Genomic DNA, 24,796 nt, shown 5'->3' with positions numbered 1-24,796 from the left:
AATCATAGGCGCCTGTGGGCGGGGAAAGTAGGGAATACGAAATTGTTTAATGAGCGGCCGGCTTTTTCAAAATAGCAAAAGCCGCCGCAGCAATGTGAATGCCGTGCAGCGCTGCGCCGGGGATCGGTGAGTATGAGAGAGGGGGTAAGAGGGATAGCCCGACATGGACAGAGAGAGAGGGACAGAGATAGTGACCGACTGACAGAGATTAGTGAATGACAGACATTGTGAGGCGCTTCAGAACGCTGCTTTTCAGCTGCGCTCTGAAGCGGACCTTTTTTAAGCTGCGGTGCAGAGCGCACACCTGCGCACATAGCCTCAGACATCACAATCGTATGAGGGATGTCACACGTTTCAATTGACTAGGTTCATACAACAAAACGTCCAATGTGGCGTGTCTCACTGCAACCAATCATAGGCGCCTGTGGGCGGGGAAAGTAGGGAATACGAAATTGTTTAATGAGCGGCCGGCTTTTTCAAAATAGTAAAAGCCGCCGCAGCAGTGTGAATGCCGTGCAGCGCCGCATCGGGGATCGGTGAGTATGAGAGAGGAGGGGAAAATGACCGACAGACTGTGAGAGAGGGACAGAGATAGTGACGGACCGACAGAGAGAGAATAGAGACCGAGAGGGAGAGACCGACTGACAGAGAATAGTGATTGACAGATATTGTGACACATCACTCGTTTCCAGTGTTTTAAGTCCCCTTTACACACTGAAACTTTCTAGCGATCATGCTGCACAGCGGGAAACAAAGGACCAAAGAATGGTCCTGAACGATTTGTAGCGATCACAACTTCACAGCAGCGGCCAGGTAGCTGATGTGTTTCACACACTGCAATGTCGCTGGGGAGGTCACTATTACGTCACAAAACCGGTGACGTTACAGCGATGTCGTTTGCGATGTCGCAGTGTGTAAAGCCACCTTTAGACCTGAAGGGGCTGGTATAATCACTTTGAAGGGCCATGTTTGAATGGCTGCGCAATCCTGATATTAAAATGAGCATTAATGCGTGATTCATAAAATGCTCATTTTAATATCTGGGGCTGAAACTTTAAAAAGGATTGTACAACCAACCATTCTGACTTTGATTTGGACAAGGGCAAATATTTATCATAACTGGTTGGCTATTTGTGGAGGTATTTTTTTTTAAAGAATGTTGTGATTTTGCATGCAAGAAGTTTTTAAACTTTTAATACTGCATAGGGTTTTTTGTGTATATCGATGTCTTCAGTTTCATGTAATATTTCACCTTTGGTTAACTGCTTTAGCATTTCCATAGTGTAGACGAAGATAAGCTTTAGATTAAAGCCAGAAAAAGGTACATTCTGCTGCAGTATTTTACACAAATGAAGAACATGTAGTCTCATATCGCTTTGTTGGCTTTTGAAGTTTAACTTTAAAATGTTTTATATGTGGAAGGCAATATATATATTTATGTAAAAAGATATAATATTTTCTGGAGCTTTTATAACATAAGACTTCTTGAACGACTCACGGACTGTGCAATATTTCAAAGGCATCTCAAGGCTAAAGGAAATTTGTTTTTCAAACATTATTTCACTGTTGTGTTCGCCAGCTTTTCTTCATATCTAGTACAGCCATTTTTTTAAAGGCACAACATTGGTGAACGTACACGGCTTTTAACGTGTGTGTGTGTGTGTGTATGTACAGTCAGGGCCAGAAATATTTGGACAGTGACACAAGTTTTGTTATTTTAGCTGTTTACAAAAACATGTTCAGAAATACAATTATATATATAATATGGGCTGAAAGTGCACACTCCCAGCTGCAATATGAGAGTTTTCACATCCAAATCGGAGAAAGGGTTTAGGAATCATAGCTCTGTAATGCATAGCCTCCTCTTTTTCAAGGGACCAAAAGTAATTGGACAAGGGACTCTAAGGGCTGCAATTAACTCTGAAGGCGTCTCCCTCGTTAACCTGTAATCAATGAAGTAGTTAAAAGGTCTGGGGTTGATTACAGGTGTGTGGTTTTGCATTTGGAAGCTGTTGCTGTGACCAGACAACATGCGGTCTAAGGAACTCTCAATTGAGGTGAAGCAGAACATCCTGAGGCTGAAAAAAAAGAAAAAATCCATCAGAGAGATAGCAGACATGCTTGGAGTAGCAAAATCAACAGTTGGGTACATTCTGAGAAAAAAGGAATTGACTGGTGAGCTTGGGAACTCAAAAAGGCCTGGGTGTCCACGGATGACAACAGTGGTGGATGATCGCTGCATACTTTCTTTGGTGAAGAAGAACCCGTTCACAACATCAACTGAAGTCCAGAACACTCTCAGTGAAGTAGGTGTATCTGTCTCTAAGTCAACAGTAAAGAGAAGACTCCATGAAAGTAAATACAAAGGTTTCACATCTAGATGCAAACCATTCATCAATTCCAAAAATAGACAGGCCAGAGTTAAATTTGCTGAAAAACACCTCATGAAGCCAGCTCAGTTCTAGAAAAGTATTCTATGGACAGATGAGACAAAGATCAACCTGTACCAGAATGATGGGAAGAAAAAAATTTGGAGAAGAAAGGGAACGGCACATGATCCAAGGCACACCACATCCTCTGTAAAACATGGTGGAGGCAACGTGATGGCATGGGCATGCATGGCTTTCAATGGCACTGGGTCACTTGTGTTTATTGATGACATAACAGCAGACAAGAGTAGCCGGATGAATTCTGAAGTGTACCGGGATATACTTTCAGCCCAGATTCAGCCAAATGCCGCAAAGTTGATCGGACGGCGCTTCATAGTACAGATGGACAATGACCCCAAGCATACAGCCAAAGCTACCCAGGAGTTCATGAGTGCAAAAAAGTGGAACATTCTGCAATGGCCAAGTCAATCACCAGATCTTAACCCAATTGAGCATGCATTTCACTTGCTCAAATCCAGACTGAAGACTGAAAGACCCACCAACAAGCAAGACCTGAAGGCTGCGGCTGTAAAGGCCTGGCAAAGCATTAAGAAGGAGGAAACCCAGCGTTTGGTGATGTCCATGGGTTCCAGACTTAAGGCAGTGATTGCCTCCAAAGGATTCGCAACAAAATATTGAAAATAAAAATATTTTGTTTGGGTTTGGTTTATTTGTCCAATTACTTTTGACCTCCTAAAATGTGGAGTGTTTGTAAAGAAATGTGTACAATTCCTACAATTTCTATCAGATATTTTTGTTCAAACCTTCAAATTAAACGTTACAATCTGCACTTGAATTCTGTTGTAGAGGTTTCATTTCAAATCCAATGTGGTGGCATGCAGAGCCCAACTCGCGAAAATTGTGTCACTGTCCAAATATTTCTGGACCTAACTGTATACACACGTCGGAAAAGACCAGCCAGTCTAAAGGAGCAGGATGGGGAGAAGCCGCCAGGGACTTGACTCAGACTTGTCCAAGGCGTTGCTGGATTTTCAGTCTTCTGGCGTTAAAGCTTTGATGAATAGGGCCCATTGAGTTCTGAGCTCCAGCCCAATTAGGCATTAGAGTATGAAATTTATCAGCACAGAATTTAAGAGAAATGAAGAATGGTAAAATAATGATGTTGTGTCAATAGCTCATATTTTACAGAACGTCTGTACATTTTATATAGGAGAATCTCTAATTAAGAATATTTCATAAAAAAATAGGACAATGGTAGAAATACTGCAAAATGTGTTTTTTCCAATAATTCTAATTTGTTAATTTTAACCACATTATTCCCGTTTTCATTATGTGTAGTTATTACCAATTAGTGGTGTTCTTTATTTTCAGTAATTTTAAACAAACTGTGAAAGTTCACTAAAGCAAGATATCATAATGAAGGGGTTATCTTTCCAACAAATAATGTCCTGTTTGCAGTTTTGTTGGTTGATTGCTTGTTTACTAGTGTGTATATAATCTTTTTTCATGCTGAATTAGAATATCTGTAATTTTATAAAATGTAGGTACATTTAGTCATTTAAATGAATAATGTAATTAAGATTTTGCTACATTTTACCTCTGTTCTGTTGAATTCATTGACTTTCTTTTTAGCAGATAAATACTAGTAAGAGAGGCGTGCAGTAATTTACATTGGATAGAAGTAAGAGCGTCCTAACAATTAAATGTAATAGTGGCAGCATAGGTTGGGGCTAAAACATAGGGAGGTTGCCTAATAGTGAATGTCTTTTCAAATATTGGATATTGCATAGAAATTAGAAGGGATATGTTCTTTTATAGATGTTTTGGTCTATCTCAGTGCGGTGTCTTCTGTATAAAACACTATGCCTTTGATTAGTACCATAATGTATGGTAAATATGCTTTTTGTCTTTGTTTTTAGTCTCCTGCTGAACAGGCCAAAGCAACGCTGCAGATGGTTCTCCAAGCTGCTGGTGAGTGATGGTAGATGAAGGTTTACATTTGTGAGCCTGAAATAATTACCGAGCCGAAACTACATTCTGTAACACACCTCATTATAAGGCTGTATTATGCACTGGCACTGCTGCAAAGTCTATTTGTATCATTATTTTAAAAAGAAAAGAAACTCATTTGCAAGAACAATGACAGCAGAAAGTAACAATTATTTGCATTCTTTTTTGGTATAGCAATTATATAGGCTGAAATACATACAAAAGTCGCCAATAAGTAGCTGATCATTTTCACAACTTGAAAGAATAAGTAACTTGCAGAAGGTGGATGCTGGAAACTAGACCCTTTTTATTTCTACTTTCTGCAGCAGGTCTGAGCTGAAGGGTAATGTAGGAACGGTTTTGCTGATATATTTGTATAAGATCGGAGTAGATATCTGTGAAAGTTCTGAAACTTGATTATGCAAAGACATCTCGGTAACCTATAGGAGCCATGTGGTTGCTCTGAACAGGACCGTAGCTTTTGGGGTGCAGAGGTAGCACTTAAAGGGAATCTGTTAGTAGGATCAACCCTCCTAAGCTATCGATAGGAGCATGTAGGTCATAAAACATTGAAGAAAGTGGTACCTTGAAATCTGCAATCCGATATCTTATTCCAGAGAAATCCAAATATTTCCTCCTAATATGTAAATGAGCTTTAAAAGGCAACCAGTCACGCCTTTTTTCAGTCAAGGTCAGTCAGGCTCTGTCTTTACATTGTGCACGCCCCACACATTGTGATTGATTGCTGTGACTGGCCCGCCGTCACGGCAACCTGCTATTGAATTCCACGCTTGCGCACTGCCCCTCAACTGCCCATGCATGTGCTCTGCGTGTCCTTCTTTCTTCTCAGAGCAGAGCGGCAAGAGCACAGAGAGGCACTTAGCATGCACGCTCCCAAGGAGATGTGATAAAGCCTGGAGCATGCTCCCTGGATATGGGTGTACATCATCATATTAATTTCATGTGTATGCATGCTCCGGGAATCAGTCACAATGCGGGTGTAGCACCGGTGTCTCTGCAAAGACACAGACTTACTCACCGCACCGGCCGGGTTGCATACTGCTCAGATTTACCACTGACATCCACGTTTGCTGCTGCTTGCTTCACCTCCCGGGCCCTGTACATGCCACACAGGGTTCCCCGGGAGTGAGTGCACCTAAGATGTGTAAGAAGAAAGGATGTCCAGCTCTTCAGGCAAAGAATCAAGTCTTTATTTCATCATGCAGACACAGAGAATGACATGACCAGCACACCTAAGATGTACACGCACTTCGGCCCTCCTCTTAAAGAGCAGGTGTGCAGTTTCCAGGAAAGTCTGAGAGACACAGTGTATTTGTAGCATCCTCCAATTAGGGGAGGTGCCTGCGCAGCGCCTCTAGTTAGTTAGTCAGTCAGTCTCCAGTCTGCTACCTACCTAGTTGTCAGGTCCTGAGCTCCTGTCCTGTAATCCCTGTGTTTGTCTCCAGTACCTGACTTTTCGTACCAGTCTGTCAACGCTGCTGTGCCTGCCATTACTGTCCGTACCCACCACTCCAGCCTGCCTCAGTCATCCCGCCTATACCTGAGTTCGTCACTATCCTGGGGTCAGCTAACGTCACTCCCGATCACTGCCCTGGGAGTGGTACATGGTGTCCACCTTGTGGTGGGCACTTAGTTAAGTCCCTCCCACTAAGGAGTAAGCCTGGGCCTTCCCTGTGGTACAGTGGGCTCACTAATCCCGCTCACTGCCTGTATATCGTTATATCGGCCGCGAGTGTTACAGAGGGGAGTGTGCATAATTTGAAGACAGAGCCTGACCATAATTGAACCGAAGGCAAGCGCCACCCCTATGACTATGCAAAATGTATGTAATGCATAACCTGATCATAAAAAGTGTTGTTTTTTCGTTTATTTTTTGAAGATAAATACGGGAAGTTCTGTTTGGCAAAAACATGTTAGTGATGCCCATTGCATCACTAACAAGATAATGGGGCAGTTTAATATCAATTTAATATCCCTTTTTATTAAGTGGAAAGGGAAGTCTTCAGCGTGAGACATAAAATGACTGAGAGTCTTCTCTCCTGATCTACATGTCTCATAATTGTAACTTCCCCTTTCATTTTAAATAAGTTATGGAGGCAGCAGATTCTCAACAAGATTTATGTCTGGCCTTTACATTTTGACAGCTCATTTACATATAATAAAAACCTAGATTTCTCTGGAATAAGACATCAGATCTTATATATCAAGCTACAATTGTATTCCGCTTCCTATGACTTGCAGGCCCATATAGACGACTTAGAAGGGTTGATCCTATTGGCAGATTCCCTTTAAATCTGAGCCCTGGAACCTGAAGGGGCTTGAAGGCCTCTCTGACACCTGAGATCACACCTTATTAATAAATAACACGTAGAAAGTGGGGGCCCTACTACAATTTTTCTTTATAATTTCTGTCACAAAAGTACAAGACCTATTTACACATTTTTCATTGTGGGGCATTTTAATATTATACAAGTGAACTCTCATATTGCAACTGCAGCTTTCACAAAGATTGCAACATTACTTTCCCAAACGTATGAATGAAAAATCTTCCTGACGGTTTTGATAACTTTCCTTAAAGGGTTATTCTCAAGATGATAAATGGTAAAAACAAGGATCTTAGCAGTTTACCTGTTGTTAAAAATTCTCTCCATTCTCAAGAATTGGGGCCCATCTCCTTGGCTAGGAGCACAGCATGTACCAGGTCTTTTCTATAATGCTTGTAAACGCTGCTCTGAAGCTGTCCGGAGTATGTGCCCCTATGCTCTTTTGATGAAGCAAAGACAGAGTTGCCTCTGCTCGCTGCATTGGGCAATTCACAGTTTGGCCCCGTAGTGCGAACTTGTCCCTGACCAAAATTGTCAATTACTTAGGAGATCCCTGCCCCTTGGTAAGCAAGAGGCGCTGGGGTGCAGAGCACTTCTAAGCTGCAATTGTGAGAATAGCCCTTATAAAGCCATTGTTAAATATTTTATTTAATGACATTTTTATTTCTTTCATATTGAATTTCCATGAGCCTTATTATTTTTCCATAACCTTAGTATTGATGGGAGCCCTATTCTTGACTCCCAGAGGCTTTGCAATCTTGATTTTTTTTCTATAGGAGATGTTAACGATTCATACACATCCTTTGCATTCAGTTGTACAATATCATACTAAGGCCTCATGCACACAAGTGAAGTTGCGATCCACATAACATACATGCACAATATGGCTATAATGCATTCTATTGGGGCCAAAGCTGCCCCCCATGTAAAAGATGTGGACTGATGCAAAGATACATCACCACTCCCATTCCGGCTCTGTGATGCAGCCTGCAATACAGTATACAATCTGCTTTATTTTCTTGCAGACGATTTCATGGGGATAAATGACAATTAACCCTTTTTTTAAAAAAATTACTATGTATGTCAAAGTACCTTCATGTTCTGTATCAATAGATTGATCGTGTATAGCTACCCAAAGTAACAAAGATTGTTAGTTCAATTTTCATCAAGTCCTACCATAAATGTAGAGTACTTACAAGAAATTAAAATAAAAAAATCAAATGGATAATTTGTGCTCCTACCTCTGTACTCACACTCCAGTCTCTTCCTTCATACCATCGAACATTAGTTTATTATACTTGAATATACCAATTTTATTATACTTCTTTAAATCCCTGTTAAAGTAAGATTGTGTAGTGGTAGCTCTAGAAAATATTCCCATCTTTTCCAATAAAGTTTCCAAATAGCGTTATATTTCTCAGTTTCAAATATATGCATTATTCTCCATATCTTTAATATGCTTTTGAAGCGTATAATTATAAAGTAGATGTGACAGCCCGGCCCTCAAAAAGAACAATTTGTTTATTGTTCACATAGCTGTCACCCCTCATTTCTCTAATTTAACACCTTGAAATGTATTAAAAATACAATGAGATATATATCATTTTGGCCTCAGTGCTTTGGATTTTAAGCAATATTTTAAAATATTTTGATACCTTAATGCTTCAAAACAATCTGAAGTTAAGACTGTGGATTTATTTAGCAAGGTTTTACACTGTGTGTACATATATGAATATATATATATTGTGCACACTAAATATATACTTATATTCATTACAGTGTAACTGTACCTGTCAAGGGGTGGGATCTTTCATGCACCATGCGAATAGTCTGTTTTTGACATTTGAGTGTTGTAAGCAGGTAAAATAGACAAGCGTGAGGATCTGGATAACTTTGTCAAGGGCCTAATTTTGATGGCTAGATAAATAAGTCAGAACATTTCAAAACAGCAGGTGTTGTGTGGTCTTACTCTTGGTCGGTGTTTAGGATTTACGAAATGCGGTCCTAAGAAGGACAACTAGTGACATAATCACTGGGTCATGGGGCACAGGGCTTATTGATCTGCATGGGTAGAAAAAGATAGCACTTTCTTAACTAGAATCACAGAATGGTAGAGTTGGAAGGGACCTCAAGGGCCATCAGGTCCAGCTCCCTGAGAGTGCAGGTTTTCCCAAGTCATCCCAGCTATAGGTCTATCTATAGGTCTAAAAAACTGCTGTAGCTCAAATTGTTTAAAAGTTACCGACTTTCTTAGGAAGAACATCGTTCATCGCAGTTTGTTGTACACAGACTACGTGGCTGCAGATCAGGAACGGTATATTCTTGGTTACACCGATCCATTCCCAATACACAGACAGCGGACATGTGACCATCATGATAGCAAGCCTTTTGACAATCCAAGTTGGTGTTTTTTTTTATTCCTAGTGAAGTATGCCGGGTTTTGCAAATGTTAAAGACTGCTGACAAATGTAGTCGGGAAGCCAACAGAGATGAAGACATGTGTAAATGGGCTCTATGTGACTTATTGTGTTTATTGTGGTTGCCTATAACATACATGCTCTTTGTATGTCTATACATGGGAGCCCATTTTAAATTTACTTGTTTGCATTTGGCTTTTAACTCATAAGTTTCGTTAAGATGATTCTGGTATATGGTTGTATACTAATCATTCACAACATTAATTCAATATGCAATCTATTGCCTCCCTTCATGTCTCTAAAATAGCCTTGACTCCATAGATGAAGGGGCTCCGCAAGATCCCTGAAAATGGCCTCTGGTAGGCAGGATCAAGACTTTAACAGTGGACATTTCAAGTCCGTTAAAGCAGTTTTCCACGACTTGACCAACCACTTCTTAAATGCCCAAGTCACCTGACGTTGGCTGCAGTGCTCACGTGACATAGCGTGACATGGGCTGCTGTCCATCAATATTTCATTACAGCAGACTTCCACTCTGATGAAACAGTAAATGCTGGAGCTCTACCGAGGCCACTGATTGTCTGGAGCGCTCTTGTGACATAATGTCATCGGAGCGAGAGGTAGCACAGGAGCTGCAGTGGCGTGAGGTGATGAGCAGAAGGTTTTCTTATTTTACTCAAGTGTTTGTCTGAGTAGTGGACAACCCCTTTAAGTTGTGAGGTTGGACCTTGACAAGTTGAACTAGTACATCCCACAAATGCCAGATTATTAAGGAGTCAACAATACATCTTAAAGCATCTTGTTATATTTTTCAAACCATTTTTAATCCCTATTTGCAGTGTGCCATTGAGCATTAACCTGCCATTAGAAAATACATCTAGTCTTATTATGAAGAGACTTAGTTGTTTTGCAATAATGTTTCGGTATGTGTCAAAGTATCACCCCACGTTAATGCCAGAACCCATGCTTTTCTGCATTACATTGACCGGACCATCACACTGCCCTGGAGGGCATCTCTTGCCCAGGTAAGCTGCAGTTGCCCTTCTGGGGAATGGGGACACCCAGCTATTAGGCTCCCCACATCATGTAGTGACCCTCTACTTTACTTCACTACTGCACGTGATACAGTTGTCCATGCCTGTTTATCCAAGATATCCTAAGTGGAAATTACATCCCATTTTGTATTGTTTAATTAATTACAAAATTGGACTAACAAAAAGCAACAAACAAAAGGGAGACTCTGTTATGTGAGAGCTTAGAGGAGCAAAAACTCTGTTGACATTGGATAACAGAAGTGTGGCTGCCATGTTTTCCCATGACTTTGTATGCAGACTGACACTTCTGTGCATGTGAGCTAACATGGCTTAATTGGGGATTCACACTAGCCCCCAGTTCATTTACGAGTCGTCAAAGGCTCAGCCACAAAATGCTGCACGTTTACTCAGATCTCTGAATATTTTTCTACAAGAATAGCTTCTTCTGCTCAGGCTAACAATATCACAGCTACTTCCCATGTTTGAGCAGATGTTAAGCAAGCCGTGGCTGAATGTTAATTTTGAGAGGGTGGCATGTTTTAAGCCCATCTGAAGTGGGCTGGTTTCCCTGCCCGGCTTATAATGCTGCATCCCTGGGGGAAATTGTCTGCTAAACCTCTTTATTTCACTCCCTCTATATGGACTCTCTCAAGTCAGTATAAAGCAGATCATCCCTCGACTAAATCTCTTCAGCCTTTGTTATTGGGCTCTGTAGACCTGTAATTAGGCCTCCTGGCAGGCCTTGCAGGCCAGTTAATGGTCATATGGAGATTCTATGAGGCAGACTGGCTTTGAATAAATCCTTGGTAGGGATAGGTTTATGGGTCACTTCCTACCTGGACCCGGCTTTGTCTCTGTGCCCTACGGGCTGACAGGGAGCAGGTTCCCTTGACCATGGACAGCTCAGTTTGCTTCCCAAGCCCTACCCTGCTAATCTCCAGTGTAAACAGAGGATTTAGCTGAGCTTCTGTCACTTGCCAATCCACTTGGGTGTTAGTAAAGCTGTTCATGAGACTTCATTATAGAACAGTACAGAGTCTGTGCTCACGGCCATTCTCCCTGGAATAATGGCATGTCGTACAGTAATGTTGTCACATCGTATTATTATATTATAGATTACAATTAGAAATTATATTGTTTCCTTATGGAACATCTATACATTTATTACTTATACTAAAGGAATAAAGTTTTGGGAGCAATGTGTGTACTTTACACTTACTGCTTGTTTCTCTCCAGGGGGACGATCAAATTTACGTGTTTTTTTCCTTACTAGTTTCTAGCACACAGAATCCTCAGCGCATGAGCTATGTTCTGGTATAATGGGAATAATGTACTTGGACCTGATAACAGCAGAGTATTCAAATGTATTCCGCTAACTAACATATAAAGGAAAAGAGACTTCTTACTACAGAATCAAAATGGATGATGACAGATGTGTCTGGAAGGACCACATACGTCGAGCCTCTGATTTAAGTCTGCTGGAACTAATAGGATCATTGGTTTACTTTCTTGCATGCCATTTTTTTTTTGTCTAAGGACGGCTCAGTTAAGCAGGTTATTTTGTCTCCAGATATGCAAAATGATCAAGTCAGCAGCTGGTACTGAATATGAAATAGAGACTGACAGCAGAACACTGACCAGCTTTGTATATTCCTGTGACACTTTTCAGTTGTACAGTACAAAAGGTTTAGACATGCAGAACATAAAGCTGATTTATGTGCAAAAGAATCATCTGGAAAACCTCAAGATTTCATACATTTCAAAGTCTATCTATACCATATTCTTAACTGTAGGTAAGGATCCCCTGGATGGCGGGCAGCGACCCACTTTACAGTTCAAGCAGAATGACTTTGCCTTTCATAGGTTATGGGACGGGTAATAAATGAACTCCAGATAGGAAAATAGTTTTTATGTGAAAATGTAAAGAGACATTCTGACAGTCATACTTTGTTTTGGTGCACTATTTTGAGCTAAATGATGAAAAAACGTTTGAATATGCCCAAAAATCAATATGATGGCTCATTATCCCTGTGTGTAAAATAAGAAAAGTTGCAAATATGATTAATTTTCTATCAAGAATCCTTGACCACCCATGATATCGTGGTGGTGATGCCTTACTGTTACTGCCACATCTTTCAGTGGTTTGGTGACCTCTTGTCTGCTTACGGCGCTTCTGTGAACTGTAGTTTTCCAGTCTCTGACGGACAAGACATCATCACAGTCCTATTTGCCCAGCAAAAAAACAGAAGTCTAACAGGGGAACTGGAAACAAGTTAAATAAATTGAAAACAAAAAAAGGTGTCCAGCTTCTGCATATGCCGAAATGTTAGATATCAGGCAGGATAGTGTTCTTGAATAAAACATCACTTTATTCCAACATTAAAGTATTACAGCATCGGCCAATGCATTTCGAGCATAGAACTGCTTTTAATCATAGCACTGTGATTAAGAAAAGTGATCTCTCTGCACAACTGCTCTCCATTCTATAGACTGCAGTTCGTTTTAGGCCTGCAGTTTACAGGACAGTGGGGCGAGTAACTGATGAGGTGGGAACGTGGAGCCCTGGCCTGATGACATCACCACGTTGGTCCGCTCTGCCGGGCACTGCGGATTCCTCAGGATCCATTGGTAGGTGAATATAAGACTTATGTAAAGAAAAAACTTTCGGGATCTGGTTCTTAGACACACAAGGTTTTCTTTATTTTTGTTCAATTACAGTGCATCAAACAACAAGACAAAGCACAAGATTGGCACGATCTACGCGTTTCGAGAGCATTCAGCGCAGTTAGCCATGATCATGATTGAGTGCTGAACGTACTTGAAACGCGTAGATCGCGACACTTTTGGATAACAAATTATGTGGTCGGTTTCTGCTATTATCAATTCTGTGATCAGTGTAATTTCCCCATGGGGTCATTTGTGTGATGTTTCTTCTATTTTGGCACCTCGGAGGCTCAGCAAATACAATATGATGTCCACAATCTATTTCATGCAAATTTGTGTTGTAAAATAAAGTAGCGCTCTTTCCCTTCTCAGTCTTGCTGTGTGCCCAAACAGTAGTTTCTGACCACATAGGGGATTTTGCCTGAAATTGCACATTTTATGGGGTCCATTTTATACTTTTACCCTTGTAAAAATTAAAAATATGAGGCTAAAGCAACAGCGGGATTTAACATACACCAGCAGGGAGCGCACTGTTTCCCGCCACCATCAGCAGCTCTATGAAGTGATCACAGGGTGCCGATGACTTGTTATGACAGCCGGGGGTCAGCTGATGACTCATGTCCCTCTCATGATGAAGTTCTTGTGAATGCCGGTTGAGTGCCGCACTCACAGGAGATCAGCATTTCTGCTGTTCAGCGCGAAGCAGTCGGTCAGTGCCAGCTTCAAGTCCCTTAAGAGGAGTAGTAAAAACAATAAAAAGTAAAAATAAGTTTTAAAAAATAATCAGGAATGTCCAATATATCAAAATATAAAATAAATTAATCCGATTGATGAACTGCGTATCGGAAAAAAAATTCAAAATGGCAAAATTACTTTTTTTGAGGGGGGGGGGGTTGATTGCAACATTAGGCAATCAAAACATTGCATCTACCCAAACATGTTCTATTTTCAAGTCAAGATGCAAAAAATATCCCCTCACTTAGCCCCAGCTCTCAAAAAATGAGAATGTTATGGCTCTCGGAAAATGGCGACAAAAGCGCAATTCTTTTTCTTTTTTTTTTTGGGGACAAATTTTGAATTTATTTTCACCACGTAAATAATAAAAAAAAAAAAACTATACATGATTGGTATGTACGAACTCTTACCAACTTGGGAAATGATACTGCCAGATTAATTTGACCATATAATGAACATGATAAGTAAAAAAAAAAACAAAAAGCAATTGTGGAATTGCACTTTTTTTTTGCAATTTCACCGCACTTGGAATTTTTTTTCCAGTTTTCCATTACACTATTTGGTAAAATGAATGTATTTAACAGTACAACTTGTTTTGCAAGAAACATGCCCTCATATGGCAGTATTGATAGAAAAATAGAAAAGTGATGGCTCTCGGAAGAAGGGGAGGAAAAAACGAAAAATGGATAATTGCCTGGGGGGTGAAGAGGTTAAAACTGAAGTGGTCTTTAAAAATACAGGTGTTTTATATTTATTGACAAAACTACAAACTTTCCCATTACTGGGATTGGAGAAGACAGTTGGTGCTGTTTAAATTGTATGGAGGGGAGAAACTAGAGGCATACACAGATATTCTGCTGCAAGTTCTCCTGAAACAATGGTTACAGTTCTCCATAGAACTTTGTGAGCGCCAGCTATCAATTTCTATCTCGGTAATCAGAAAATCTGTCAGTATTCATTGAATACATACTGTATTTTACATGTAAATTGGAAGTTTTGAAAATTAAAGATTAGTTCAGAAGTAGATATGGGCGAACCCACAGATGTTCAGGTTCAGCAGGTTTGGCTGGACTTTATAAAAAAAAAAAAAAGGTTTAGCTTGGGAATTTGAGCCTGGACACTAAACCCCATATAAGTCTATGGGGACCTGAACTTAAATGCTATAAAATGGTGGGAGTAAGGGCTTGGAGGCTGAAAATGGCAGCAAAATTGGGAGTAAAGCAGGACAGTTGTACAAGTACTTAACGACCTTGTGCGCAACTGCTACACTGTTTCCATGTCGCTTATTAAATCTTATGAATATTCACGGATTCCCTCGCCCACCCTCTGTGACAACATCTGTGATTGGTTGCAATGAAACTGTGCCCCTACCCTCTGTCGGTGTATACAAACAGGAGCTATACATGTTTTGATATTTTTTTATTTTCTGTGCAAAAAGGGATGGCACACACATAAAAACAACAAATGTGACATAAAACATATGGAGGGACACCTTTGTCTGAAGAGGTTGATAGCATATAATGATATGCCACAAAAACATTCTATTAGTAAATATCATGGGGATCATAATCATAAATCAGGAATGAAGGTAATGTGCAAAAAATGCATATTTCTCAGAAAATGAACGCACACCTAGGGAATAATTATATATAGGGTCAATATCCCAAAATAATTCCCTCATATATATTCTATTGTAAGATGCCTGGTGCAACAGACAGTCAGGTAAAAGGGTGCATGTCTCAGTATAGTTTCCCATCCATACTAATGTAAAGTGCCTAGTGCATATGAAAAGTAACAAGCATCAGTGTCCCAGGGAAGAGAAGTTCCCCCAACACCCACAAACGCGCGTTTCGCCAGGGAAATAGAGTATCCCACATGTGGCTTCTTCAGAGCGTGCTAACATGCTATTCAATGCCCAGCGTCATCGTCTTCCGGTTATGCGCACTAGACCTCTCTGAACCTCTCTGGTAACATATGGATATAAACCTGGACAATATAGAAACAAGACAGATAAAGAATTTACCACCATCAAAATGTGCTGCTGGATGTTATCAATACCACGGATGGCAAGGAGAACAAACAAGAATACATTTTGGAACTAATCAAGCTAGACATATCACTTGAAGCAGTGATAACCAAGCTATGACTTGCCTACTTCGGACACATGATACGAAAAGAGCAATTACTAAAGAGGGACATCATGAAGAATAGAAGGAACAAGGTGAAGAGGAAAAAAAGAACCCCAGTCGCTTGATACTGTCACGTTAACAACGAAGAAGATCCCGGTAGATCTACAGTGCCTTGCGAAAGGATTCGGCTCCCTTGAATTTTTCAACCATTTCCCCACGTTTCAGGCTTCAAATATGAAGATAAAAATTTTAATGTTATGGTGACGAACCAACAACAATTGTGAAGTTGAACAAAATGTATTACTTATTTTAAACTTTTTAACATTAAAATTTTTATCTTTGTTTGAAGCCTGAAATGTGGTAAAAAGGTTGAAAAATTCAAGGGAGCTAAATACTTTCGCAAGGCACTGTATCTAGGCTTGCACAGGATTGCACAGGACCTCACCTTTACTGAATAATATTCAAGAAATAAAAATACTTTATTTAAAAAAAAAAAATAAAAAATTAAACACTCCTCACCACCGTCCCTCTTTGACTATTTTTATTAAGATCCCATGCTGATCAGGACATAGTCCACTGAATCCAAAATAGTCCATTAGTGAAACTGCAAGAAAAAAAAAAAAACTATAAAGAAAAATGAGAGTAACAAAAATAAACCTTTCAAAGCCATTTCTGAGAAGTACATTTTTTCTGTTTTTTCAATCTTTGTTCTGTCTTGTATTATTTCTATATAGCTGTATGGTGTGACACAGGGATATTTTCTGGTGGGTCTCAGGTTTTGGTGTCCAAACATCGTAGGGACACATCCTACTTGGCATCACTGGCAAAGTCTGACACTCATCAAGCTTTATTCACAAGCAGAATGGTAATGTCAAGTTGCCAAATAATTTATAGGTGTCCTGGAAATTATCAGTGGAACTTCACAGCTCATGAAGTTCCAAAAAGAGATGCTCCATAATTGGTAATAGAACTGTCACGTGTTCTTTATGCAGGAGTAGATGGTTTGATCGGTTAAATTCAGATGTTATAGGGGAACACCGGCATTGGATTAGTCCAATGTCTTATTACAAGCAGCATTAAGTATGCTCTTTTAAAGTGGTCTAATCAATTTTTAGGTTTTTGTTGTTGCTAACACTTGGTCTTAAGGCAGTGTGTATTGAAAAAGAAAATATAGATAGTAATTGGTATGATGCAGATATTTCACTATGCCCACGCAAATCCTACCCATCTTATTTAAACAATAGATGAGTTTGGTCGTCTTGAGATATTTGCAACTTTCCATTTCTTGTGATTGAAATTTCAGAAGGGATTTAAGTGAAGGAGCAGCATATGGCATAACTGATTTTGATGCACATGCACACACTAATTATGTTTGGTTGAATATTTTCATTTTTCTCTTAATCTTTAACGAAAAGTTTTAGCACTGAAAGTTCTTCAATTTACTTTGGAGTTCTATTGGTAAATGACATTAATAGTGTCATCTATAATCTTGGGCACTAATATTGAAATTTTCCACACTTTGTGTGTACGTATCTATTGTGAGGCTGTGTGGTCTGTTCTTTGCTGTATGTATGGAGAGCGTTTGAGCTCTTACATGGGGCTGAAATGGCAGCGCTGTGTTCTGATATTGATATATACTTTGATTCATCTCGTTTTTACAAACGCCTCAAGCAACTTCTTTCCTCATGTCTCTGGAATCAGTCCCCAGCTTGACAAGCAGAAAAACATACAACCTGTAGGCAATTTTCAATGATTTCTATTTTTCTTCTGCTTTTTTTTTTCTTCTTTGAAATTACCTGGCAGCCCTGTCACCTGAATATACCGTCTTACCACAAGCTTCTTAAAAAATGTTTAAAAAAAGGTTCATAGTTCTGCATCACAATGTTTCTACTTGTACCATAGGTGAAACATGCTGATGTTCTTTTCAGGTATAACATGGTTGTTTGCTTATTGTAATGTTTAATCACATAGTCATCACTAGGCTGTACATCAGTGGCGCCATGTTAGCAAATTCAAAATTGGGGAGTCAAAAGTTATTACGGTATTTTATTTTTAAAGTTTAAAAGATTTGATCATGAAGGCACCCTTTTTTTTATGATAGCTACATTGTCCATCGGCTTTTCAGTACAGGTCCTGCATCTGCAAGCTCCATATGGCAAAGTATTTTCCCTTGCAAATCTACAGTGGATTGGTTGAGTCTGCCACACTGGGAGGTGTGTCGTGTATAAAACAGAAAAAATTAAGCCGCACTAAGTAGTTTATTATTGAGTGCATACTGTCAGTGGATTTTCCCATTTATAACTAGTCAAAAAAAGAAAGGCAGCACTCCAGTAGTTAATGTGCAAAAATTAATTAGCCCATAAAGTGCGTTTCGGCTCATAAGCATTGCTTCACATTTGCAATGTACAAAGACTGATGAGCCATCCGCTTGGGAAGTTACAATAACTCGCAGCACACTATCTAGAGTGTTCTGTCAAGGAAACTCCAGTCTGTCTGCCAGTGCCAGAACTAACATCTATGACGGTGACAGAGGGAGGAAGGCCAGGCAGACAGAGGCGGGAATAGATAGCAAGACCCAACCCACATATTCATGCCCCTGTTGCACCTGTCAATCAAATAGCAGTACATTGCTTGAACTTTACTTGCACATATTTCTGAAACTAATTATACAATCTCTGAATAAATGGTATGCTTACATTAAGCATCCTAGCGCCTGTATTGCACTGGCTTTTTATAGCATTAAACAGTACATTTTACGCCATCTTACCATTTTACATCAATATGATAGTCTGTCTAAGATCCCCAAAACTGGTATTGTGTGTGGGACGTCGGGGTGTATTCAATGGCAACATGATTTCATCTAGCATGTATATTCCTTCCAATATCTCTAGAAACACAAGGTTGTCTAGTAAAGGATTTTTTCCATGCACAACCTCCAGATGCAACATGTGTAAATTTGCACTGACAACTTGTTTTTTTTTTTGTGCTGCCGACAAAAATTATTCCATAAAAATTTGTATTAATTGTGATTCCACATACATGGTATATATTATCTGTTGTAATCCATGAAATGAACAATATGTCGGCAGCACAGGAACAAAACTGAAAAAAAAATCTCTGAACATGTCCAAAGTTCACAACCACATAACAATTGCAGTAAAAATTCTGTATCAGTAGAAGAGATGAGCGAACCTTTGGAAGTTCAGTTCAGCAGGTACAGTCAAACCTTAAAAAGTTAATTTTTTTGACCCCCAACTTCATCCAAACTCTATGGAAGTCAGTAATTGGGCAGTTCGTGGCTCCACCCACATGCCGCTAGCCATAAGCGTAACACTTCCGGGCAGTGGCATAAATAGAGTTTGATGGGCCCCAGTGCAAAGTTCGGACTTGGACCACTCCCCCCCTCCACGTACACCGACACTTGGGGTACGGGATAATGACGCTGACACTTGGCTGTTACCCTCAGCACCCAGGTTTCCATGATCTGAAATTCCTATATCATTACCCAGCTTTCCTATGTTCTGATATCCTTCTTGTCCTCAGCACCCAGCTTCCCCATGCTCTGCTATACATCTTTCCCTCAGCACCCACCTGTCCCATAACAGAGCATGGCCTTTTTTTCATAGAATATGAATGAAAACACAAAAACTTTTTTTCCACTTATGGTTAGTGGTTGGGTGAAGCCATTTATTGTCAAATTACTGTGTTTTCTCTTTTTAAATGACAACCAAAAGCATCCAAATTACCCTGATTAAAAGTTCACTTTTGCATCTTTTATCCAGCCACTGATGTTTCTAAATTGTGAGACATGGGGAAAGCAAAAGAATTGGATCTACGGAAAAAAAATAGTTGAACTGTATAACACAGGAAAGGGATACAAAAAGATATCCAAGGAATTGATAATTACAGTCAGCAGTGTTCAAACTGTGATTAACAAATGGAAAATCAGGGGCTCTGTAAAAACCAAACCACGATCAGGTAGACCAACAAAAATTTAAGCCACAACTGCCAGGAAAATTGTTCGGGATGCAAAGAAAAACCCACAAATAACATCAGTTGAAATACAGGACTCACTAAAAACTGGTGGTGTGGCTGTTTCAAGATGCACAATAAGGAGGCACTTGAAGAGAAATGGGCTGCATGGTCAAGTCGCCAGAAGAAAGCCATTACTGCACAAATGCCACAAAGTATCTCGCCTACAGTACGCCAAACAGCACGGAGACAAGCCTCCAAACCTCTGGGACACAAGGTAATTTGGAGTGATGAGATCAAAATCAAACTTTTTGGCTACAACCATAAAAATTACATTTGGAGAGGTGTCAATAAGGCCTATGGTGCAAGGAACACCATTCTTTCTATAAAGTACGGAGGCGCATCGCTGATGATGTGGGGATGTGTGAGCTACAAAGGCACAGGAAACTTGGTCAAAGTTGAAGGAACGATGAATGCAGCTCGTTATCAGCAAATTCTGGAGGCAAGTTTGCACTCATCAGCCTGGAAGATGCGCAAAGGACGTATTTGGACAATCCAACATGACAACAATCCAAATCACAAAGCCAAGTCGACCAAGTCATTGGCTACAGCAGAACAAAGTAAAGGTTCTGGAGTGGCCATCTCAGTCTCCTGACCTCAATATCATTGAGCCACTCTGGGGAGAACTCAAGCATGCAGTTCATTCACGAAAGCCCAGACCTTTTCTGGAACTGGAGGCTTTTGCCAGGAAGAATGGGCAGCTTTACCATCCTGAGAAAATATAGAGCCTTATCCACAACTACCACAAAAGACTTCAAGCTCTCATTGATTTTAGAGGGGGCAATACACAGTTTTAAGAACTCGGGTATGTGAACTTGTGATCATGGTCATTTGGATGTTTTTGGTTGATATTATGATTTTAAAAAGAAAAAACACAGTACTTTGACAATAAATGGCTTTATTACCCAACCACTGACCATGAGTGGAAAGAAAGTTTTTGTGTTATCATTCATAGTCTCTGAAAAAAGGCCAAGAAAGCAAAAAATCTGCCGGAGTATGTAAACTTTTCAGTACAACTGTATATATTCATCTTGGCTTGAAACTCGTAATCCACGTGGTTTTCATATCTCACTTTTTTCATGTTTCACATCTTTTTTACACCATGGTTTTAAAGGACTTTCAATAAATATGGATTTTTAATTTGCTCTTGAATTGGGATTGCTGGATCAAACATTTTTTTCCATATGGATTTCTTCTGCCTCCTTAGTCTTGTGTCTTATACTTCTAACACATCCATGTTTTGCTATTGAATAGCCACCCTTATTTATTTTCTGCACCGTAATTGCTGGATTTCCGATGTAATCAGTTTCCATATTGTCTTATTTGAATTTATACGGCAGGAATATGACCTGATGCGTGGAGTGTTTTTATTTAATCCTCAGTCCTATAACTGTAGCATTTTGTTATTAATGAGAGTATTTATCATTGTCTTATTAAATACGGTGCAATAACTGTGCCATCTTTTCCAGCTAGTTTCATTTGCCCATGTTTTCTTTGTTGGGCCAAATGAATGAAATTAGAATAAACAATCTCGAAGTCATTTGTAATCATTGGCTGATTAATGGAGTTTGGTTTCACAGCCATTATTCATTCACTAGCACCTGATATCTTTTCCATAAACAAATTATGTTTGGCCAAATTATGAAATTAAATGAAGCATTTGATGAGTTTATGATTGACCCTTCCAGCTCAGTGGCCATTAGTCAATGTCGATGCTGCACTTAACCGCTTGACAAATGCGCTGTCTGAAGAAGCACATGGATTTATTATGATTTCTGATTAATGCATACTGTTAGGCAAACTAGATTCTAATCATTTCTTGACTCTCGTTTTAGCAGTCAAGGAAGAATTTCATCGCTGATGAAATACATTTGTGTCTCTGTAGATTTAAGGATGATTATGAAATGCTGACTGGATAAATCTTGTGATGTTCCAAAGGATTTTACGAAGAGCATATTTTATTTATCAGCCAGTTATAGGTTCATCTTCCTTCCTATGGGCTTGTTGTTATTTGCCCTCCATAATTAATGGAAGTAATTAAGTTAGAGAATGGACTTTGATTAACTTTTTCCCCCCATTTTTTATATTGAGGTCATATCAGTTCGTCATGTTGCCGTTATATACTTAGTTCTCCCATTGCAGTGAGATTTATCAAAGTCCTGTTCACACTTTGCAGAAAATAAATTAGATGTACAGGTATTCCCTGTACGTTATGGATTTTAGCTAAAATAGTGGCGATTTTTGTGGACAAATGTGCATTCATTACATTCCTGCGGGAGTGAAAGACAGATTTTCTTTGCCCAGTAAGGCTGGATTCACACGTCCATATTTTGCAGTCTAAGCACAAGCTATGATGCACAGACCAGCCGTGGGTCTCACATGTGCTTTATAGGTGTATATATAAGGACAATCGCACGAAGGACAACTTCGGCACAGAGTTTCTATGTTCTCCCTGTGTTTGTTTACTCCAAATTGTCTGGTTTCCTCCCACACTACAAAGACATACAGATAGGGAATTTAGATTTTGAGCCCCAATGGGGACAGTGTTGATCACATCTGTAAAGCGCTTCGGAATTAATGGTGTTATATAAGGGAATAAAATAAATAATTTATGGGACCGTAAGCCAGCGGCAGATCTGTACAGGCCAAGAATTAAGCAGGGCGTTTGACTTAAAACATTGTTGATCAAGTTAATAAATGTGTTTTCATGCAAGTGACCCTCCGTTGAGATCTTAATTTATTTTTAGCATTGTGAAATCTTTTGCAAATACCTTACTGTCATCTAATATAACAAATGGTTATTCTCTTAAATCCCATAAATCCAATCAGAAGCTGATGTGGTCACCTTAACGGTGTAGACATGTCAGTGCTGTAGCCAGTAAAGCCCTGATGTGGTCAAGACACACTGTCATCACTGGAGCAGGATTACTGAGACTGTCACAGCACACCGTCCCATACACATTTGGTAGCTTCAGTGCCAACTATAATTTACAATTTGCAGTGTTCACAGCAGAGCTACAGTTCTCCAAAAATCATTTCTACAAAATTTACTAGCCACAACCCAAGAGCTTGAACAGAGATTGATTATAGTAATTAACTCATTACGACCGGATATCTTATCTGACGATCTTTCTTCTCCAACTGTGTTACTCGCAATGTATGTTTTTTTATCTTGAATTATTATTGGATTTATTGGTAGCATCCTCCAGCTGACCAGAGCTGCAGCTGATTCTTCCATATCCCAAGGCATGGGAGTAGCACATCTCTTATAGGTGGGCAACTGCCTGCAGCAATCAGAAGTTTACATACACCATCTAAACAGACACACATGCATGTTTTTCTCACTATCTGACATGAAATCAGATGAAACCTTTCCTGTTTTAGGTCAATTAGGATTCCCAAAATTATGTGTATTTGCAAAATGACAAAATAATGAGAGCAAGAATTTAAGGCTTTTTATTACTTTCTGTAAAGTCAGAAGTTTACATACACTGAGAGTACTATGCCTTTAAACAATATGGGAAAGCCTATATGATCATTTCTTTGGAAGCTTATGATGGGTTTATTGGCAACATCTGAGTTAATTAGACACACCTGTGGATGTATTTTAATGGACACCTGAAACACATTGCTTCTTTGTGTAGCATCATGGGAAAGTCAAAAGAAATCAGCCAACATTTCAGGAAGAGAATTGTGGACTTCCACAAGGTTGGTTCATCCTTGGGTGCAATTTCCAGATACCTGAAGGTGCCTTGTTCATTTGTACAAAAATTATATGCAAGTGCAAACAGGATGGGAATATCCAGCCATCATACCACTCAGGAAGAAGACAGGTTCTGTATACCAGAGGTAAACATGCTTTATTCAGGCATGTGCATATCAACCAAGAACAAAAGCAAAAAACCTGGTGAATATGCTGGTGCAAGCTGGTAAGATTGTGTGATTATCTACAGTGAAACAAGTACTGTATCAACATGGGCTGAAAGACCACTCTGCCAGAAAGAAGCCATTACGCAAAAAAAAAAAAAATGTTTGTAAATGTACACAGGAACAAAGACTTTCATTTTTGGAGACATGTCCTGTGGTCTGTGGCCTGTGGTCTAATCTAAAATTGAACTGTTTGGCCATAATGACCATCGTTAAGTTTGGAGGAAAAAGGCAGAAGCCTAAGAACACTATCCCAACTGTGAAACACGGGGGTGGCAGCATCATGTTGGGGGATTGTTTTGCTGAAGGAAGGACTGTAGCATTTCACAAAATATTTGGCATCATGAGGAAAGAAGATTGTGGCAATACTGAAGCAACATCTCAAAACATCAGCCAGGAACTTAAAGCTTAAGCGGAAATGGACCTCCCAAATGGACAATGACCCAAAGCATACTACCAAACTGTTACAAAGTTGCTTAAGGATAACAAAGTCAATGTTTTGGAGTGGGCATCATAAACCCAGATCTCAGTCCTATTGAAAATTTATGGGCAAAGCTAAAAAGGCAGGTGCAAGCAAGGCGACCTACAAACATGGCTCATTTGCACCAGTTCTGTCAGGAGGAATGAGCCCAAATTCCTACCAACTATTGTGAGAAGCTTTTGGAAGGATGTCCAAAACATTTGACCCAAGTCATACAGTTTAAATGTAGTGTTTCAAATGGAAAAAACCCGCTTTCTCTTACTCCAGAAATGCATTCTTTATGGCTGGCTGTATGTAGACAGAGAGCTGAACTGCCAAATCATTGACTTCCATTATACTTGTTTTACGAGTTGAGCACTTTCAGAGCCTCTGACCTGCTTGACTCGAGGATCGAGCCTCGGAGCATTTTAGTGTTCTCCCATTTCTAGTAATATTCTTCTTGAATGTTGTTTTGAGTAGTTTGAGGGATGCAACCTTTAAAATGGTGTCACTTTTGGGTATTTCTATCACATACAGTGCTGGCCAAAAGTATTGGCACCCCTGCAATTCTGCCAGAGATTACACAGTTTCTTCCTGAAAATGATTGCAGTCACAAATTCTTTGGTATTATTATCTTCATTTAACTTGTCTTCAATGATAAAAAAAAAAAAAAA

General features: G+C 39.6%; 1 protein-coding gene across 2 annotated transcripts in view; it reads left to right on the top strand.

Moving 5' to 3' along the window:
* Positions 1 to 24,796, top strand: part of RSRC1 (arginine and serine rich coiled-coil 1) — a 434,403-nt gene that overhangs the window by 212,549 nt on the left and 197,058 nt on the right. For both annotated transcript variants that reach the window (XM_075340693.1, XM_075340692.1), the window contains exon 6: positions 4,310 to 4,361. In XM_075340693.1, coding sequence (XP_075196808.1) covers positions 4,310 to 4,361 — 52 coding nt within the window. The remainder of the gene's footprint in view (positions 1 to 4,309; positions 4,362 to 24,796) is intronic.

Source organism: Anomaloglossus baeobatrachus, chromosome 3, assembly GCF_048569485.1.
Source record: "Anomaloglossus baeobatrachus isolate aAnoBae1 chromosome 3, aAnoBae1.hap1, whole genome shotgun sequence".
Taxonomy (NCBI): domain Eukaryota; kingdom Metazoa; phylum Chordata; class Amphibia; order Anura; family Aromobatidae; genus Anomaloglossus; species Anomaloglossus baeobatrachus.
Note: the sequence above shows the minus strand (reverse complement) of the source record. Positions and strands in the feature narration are given on the sequence as shown.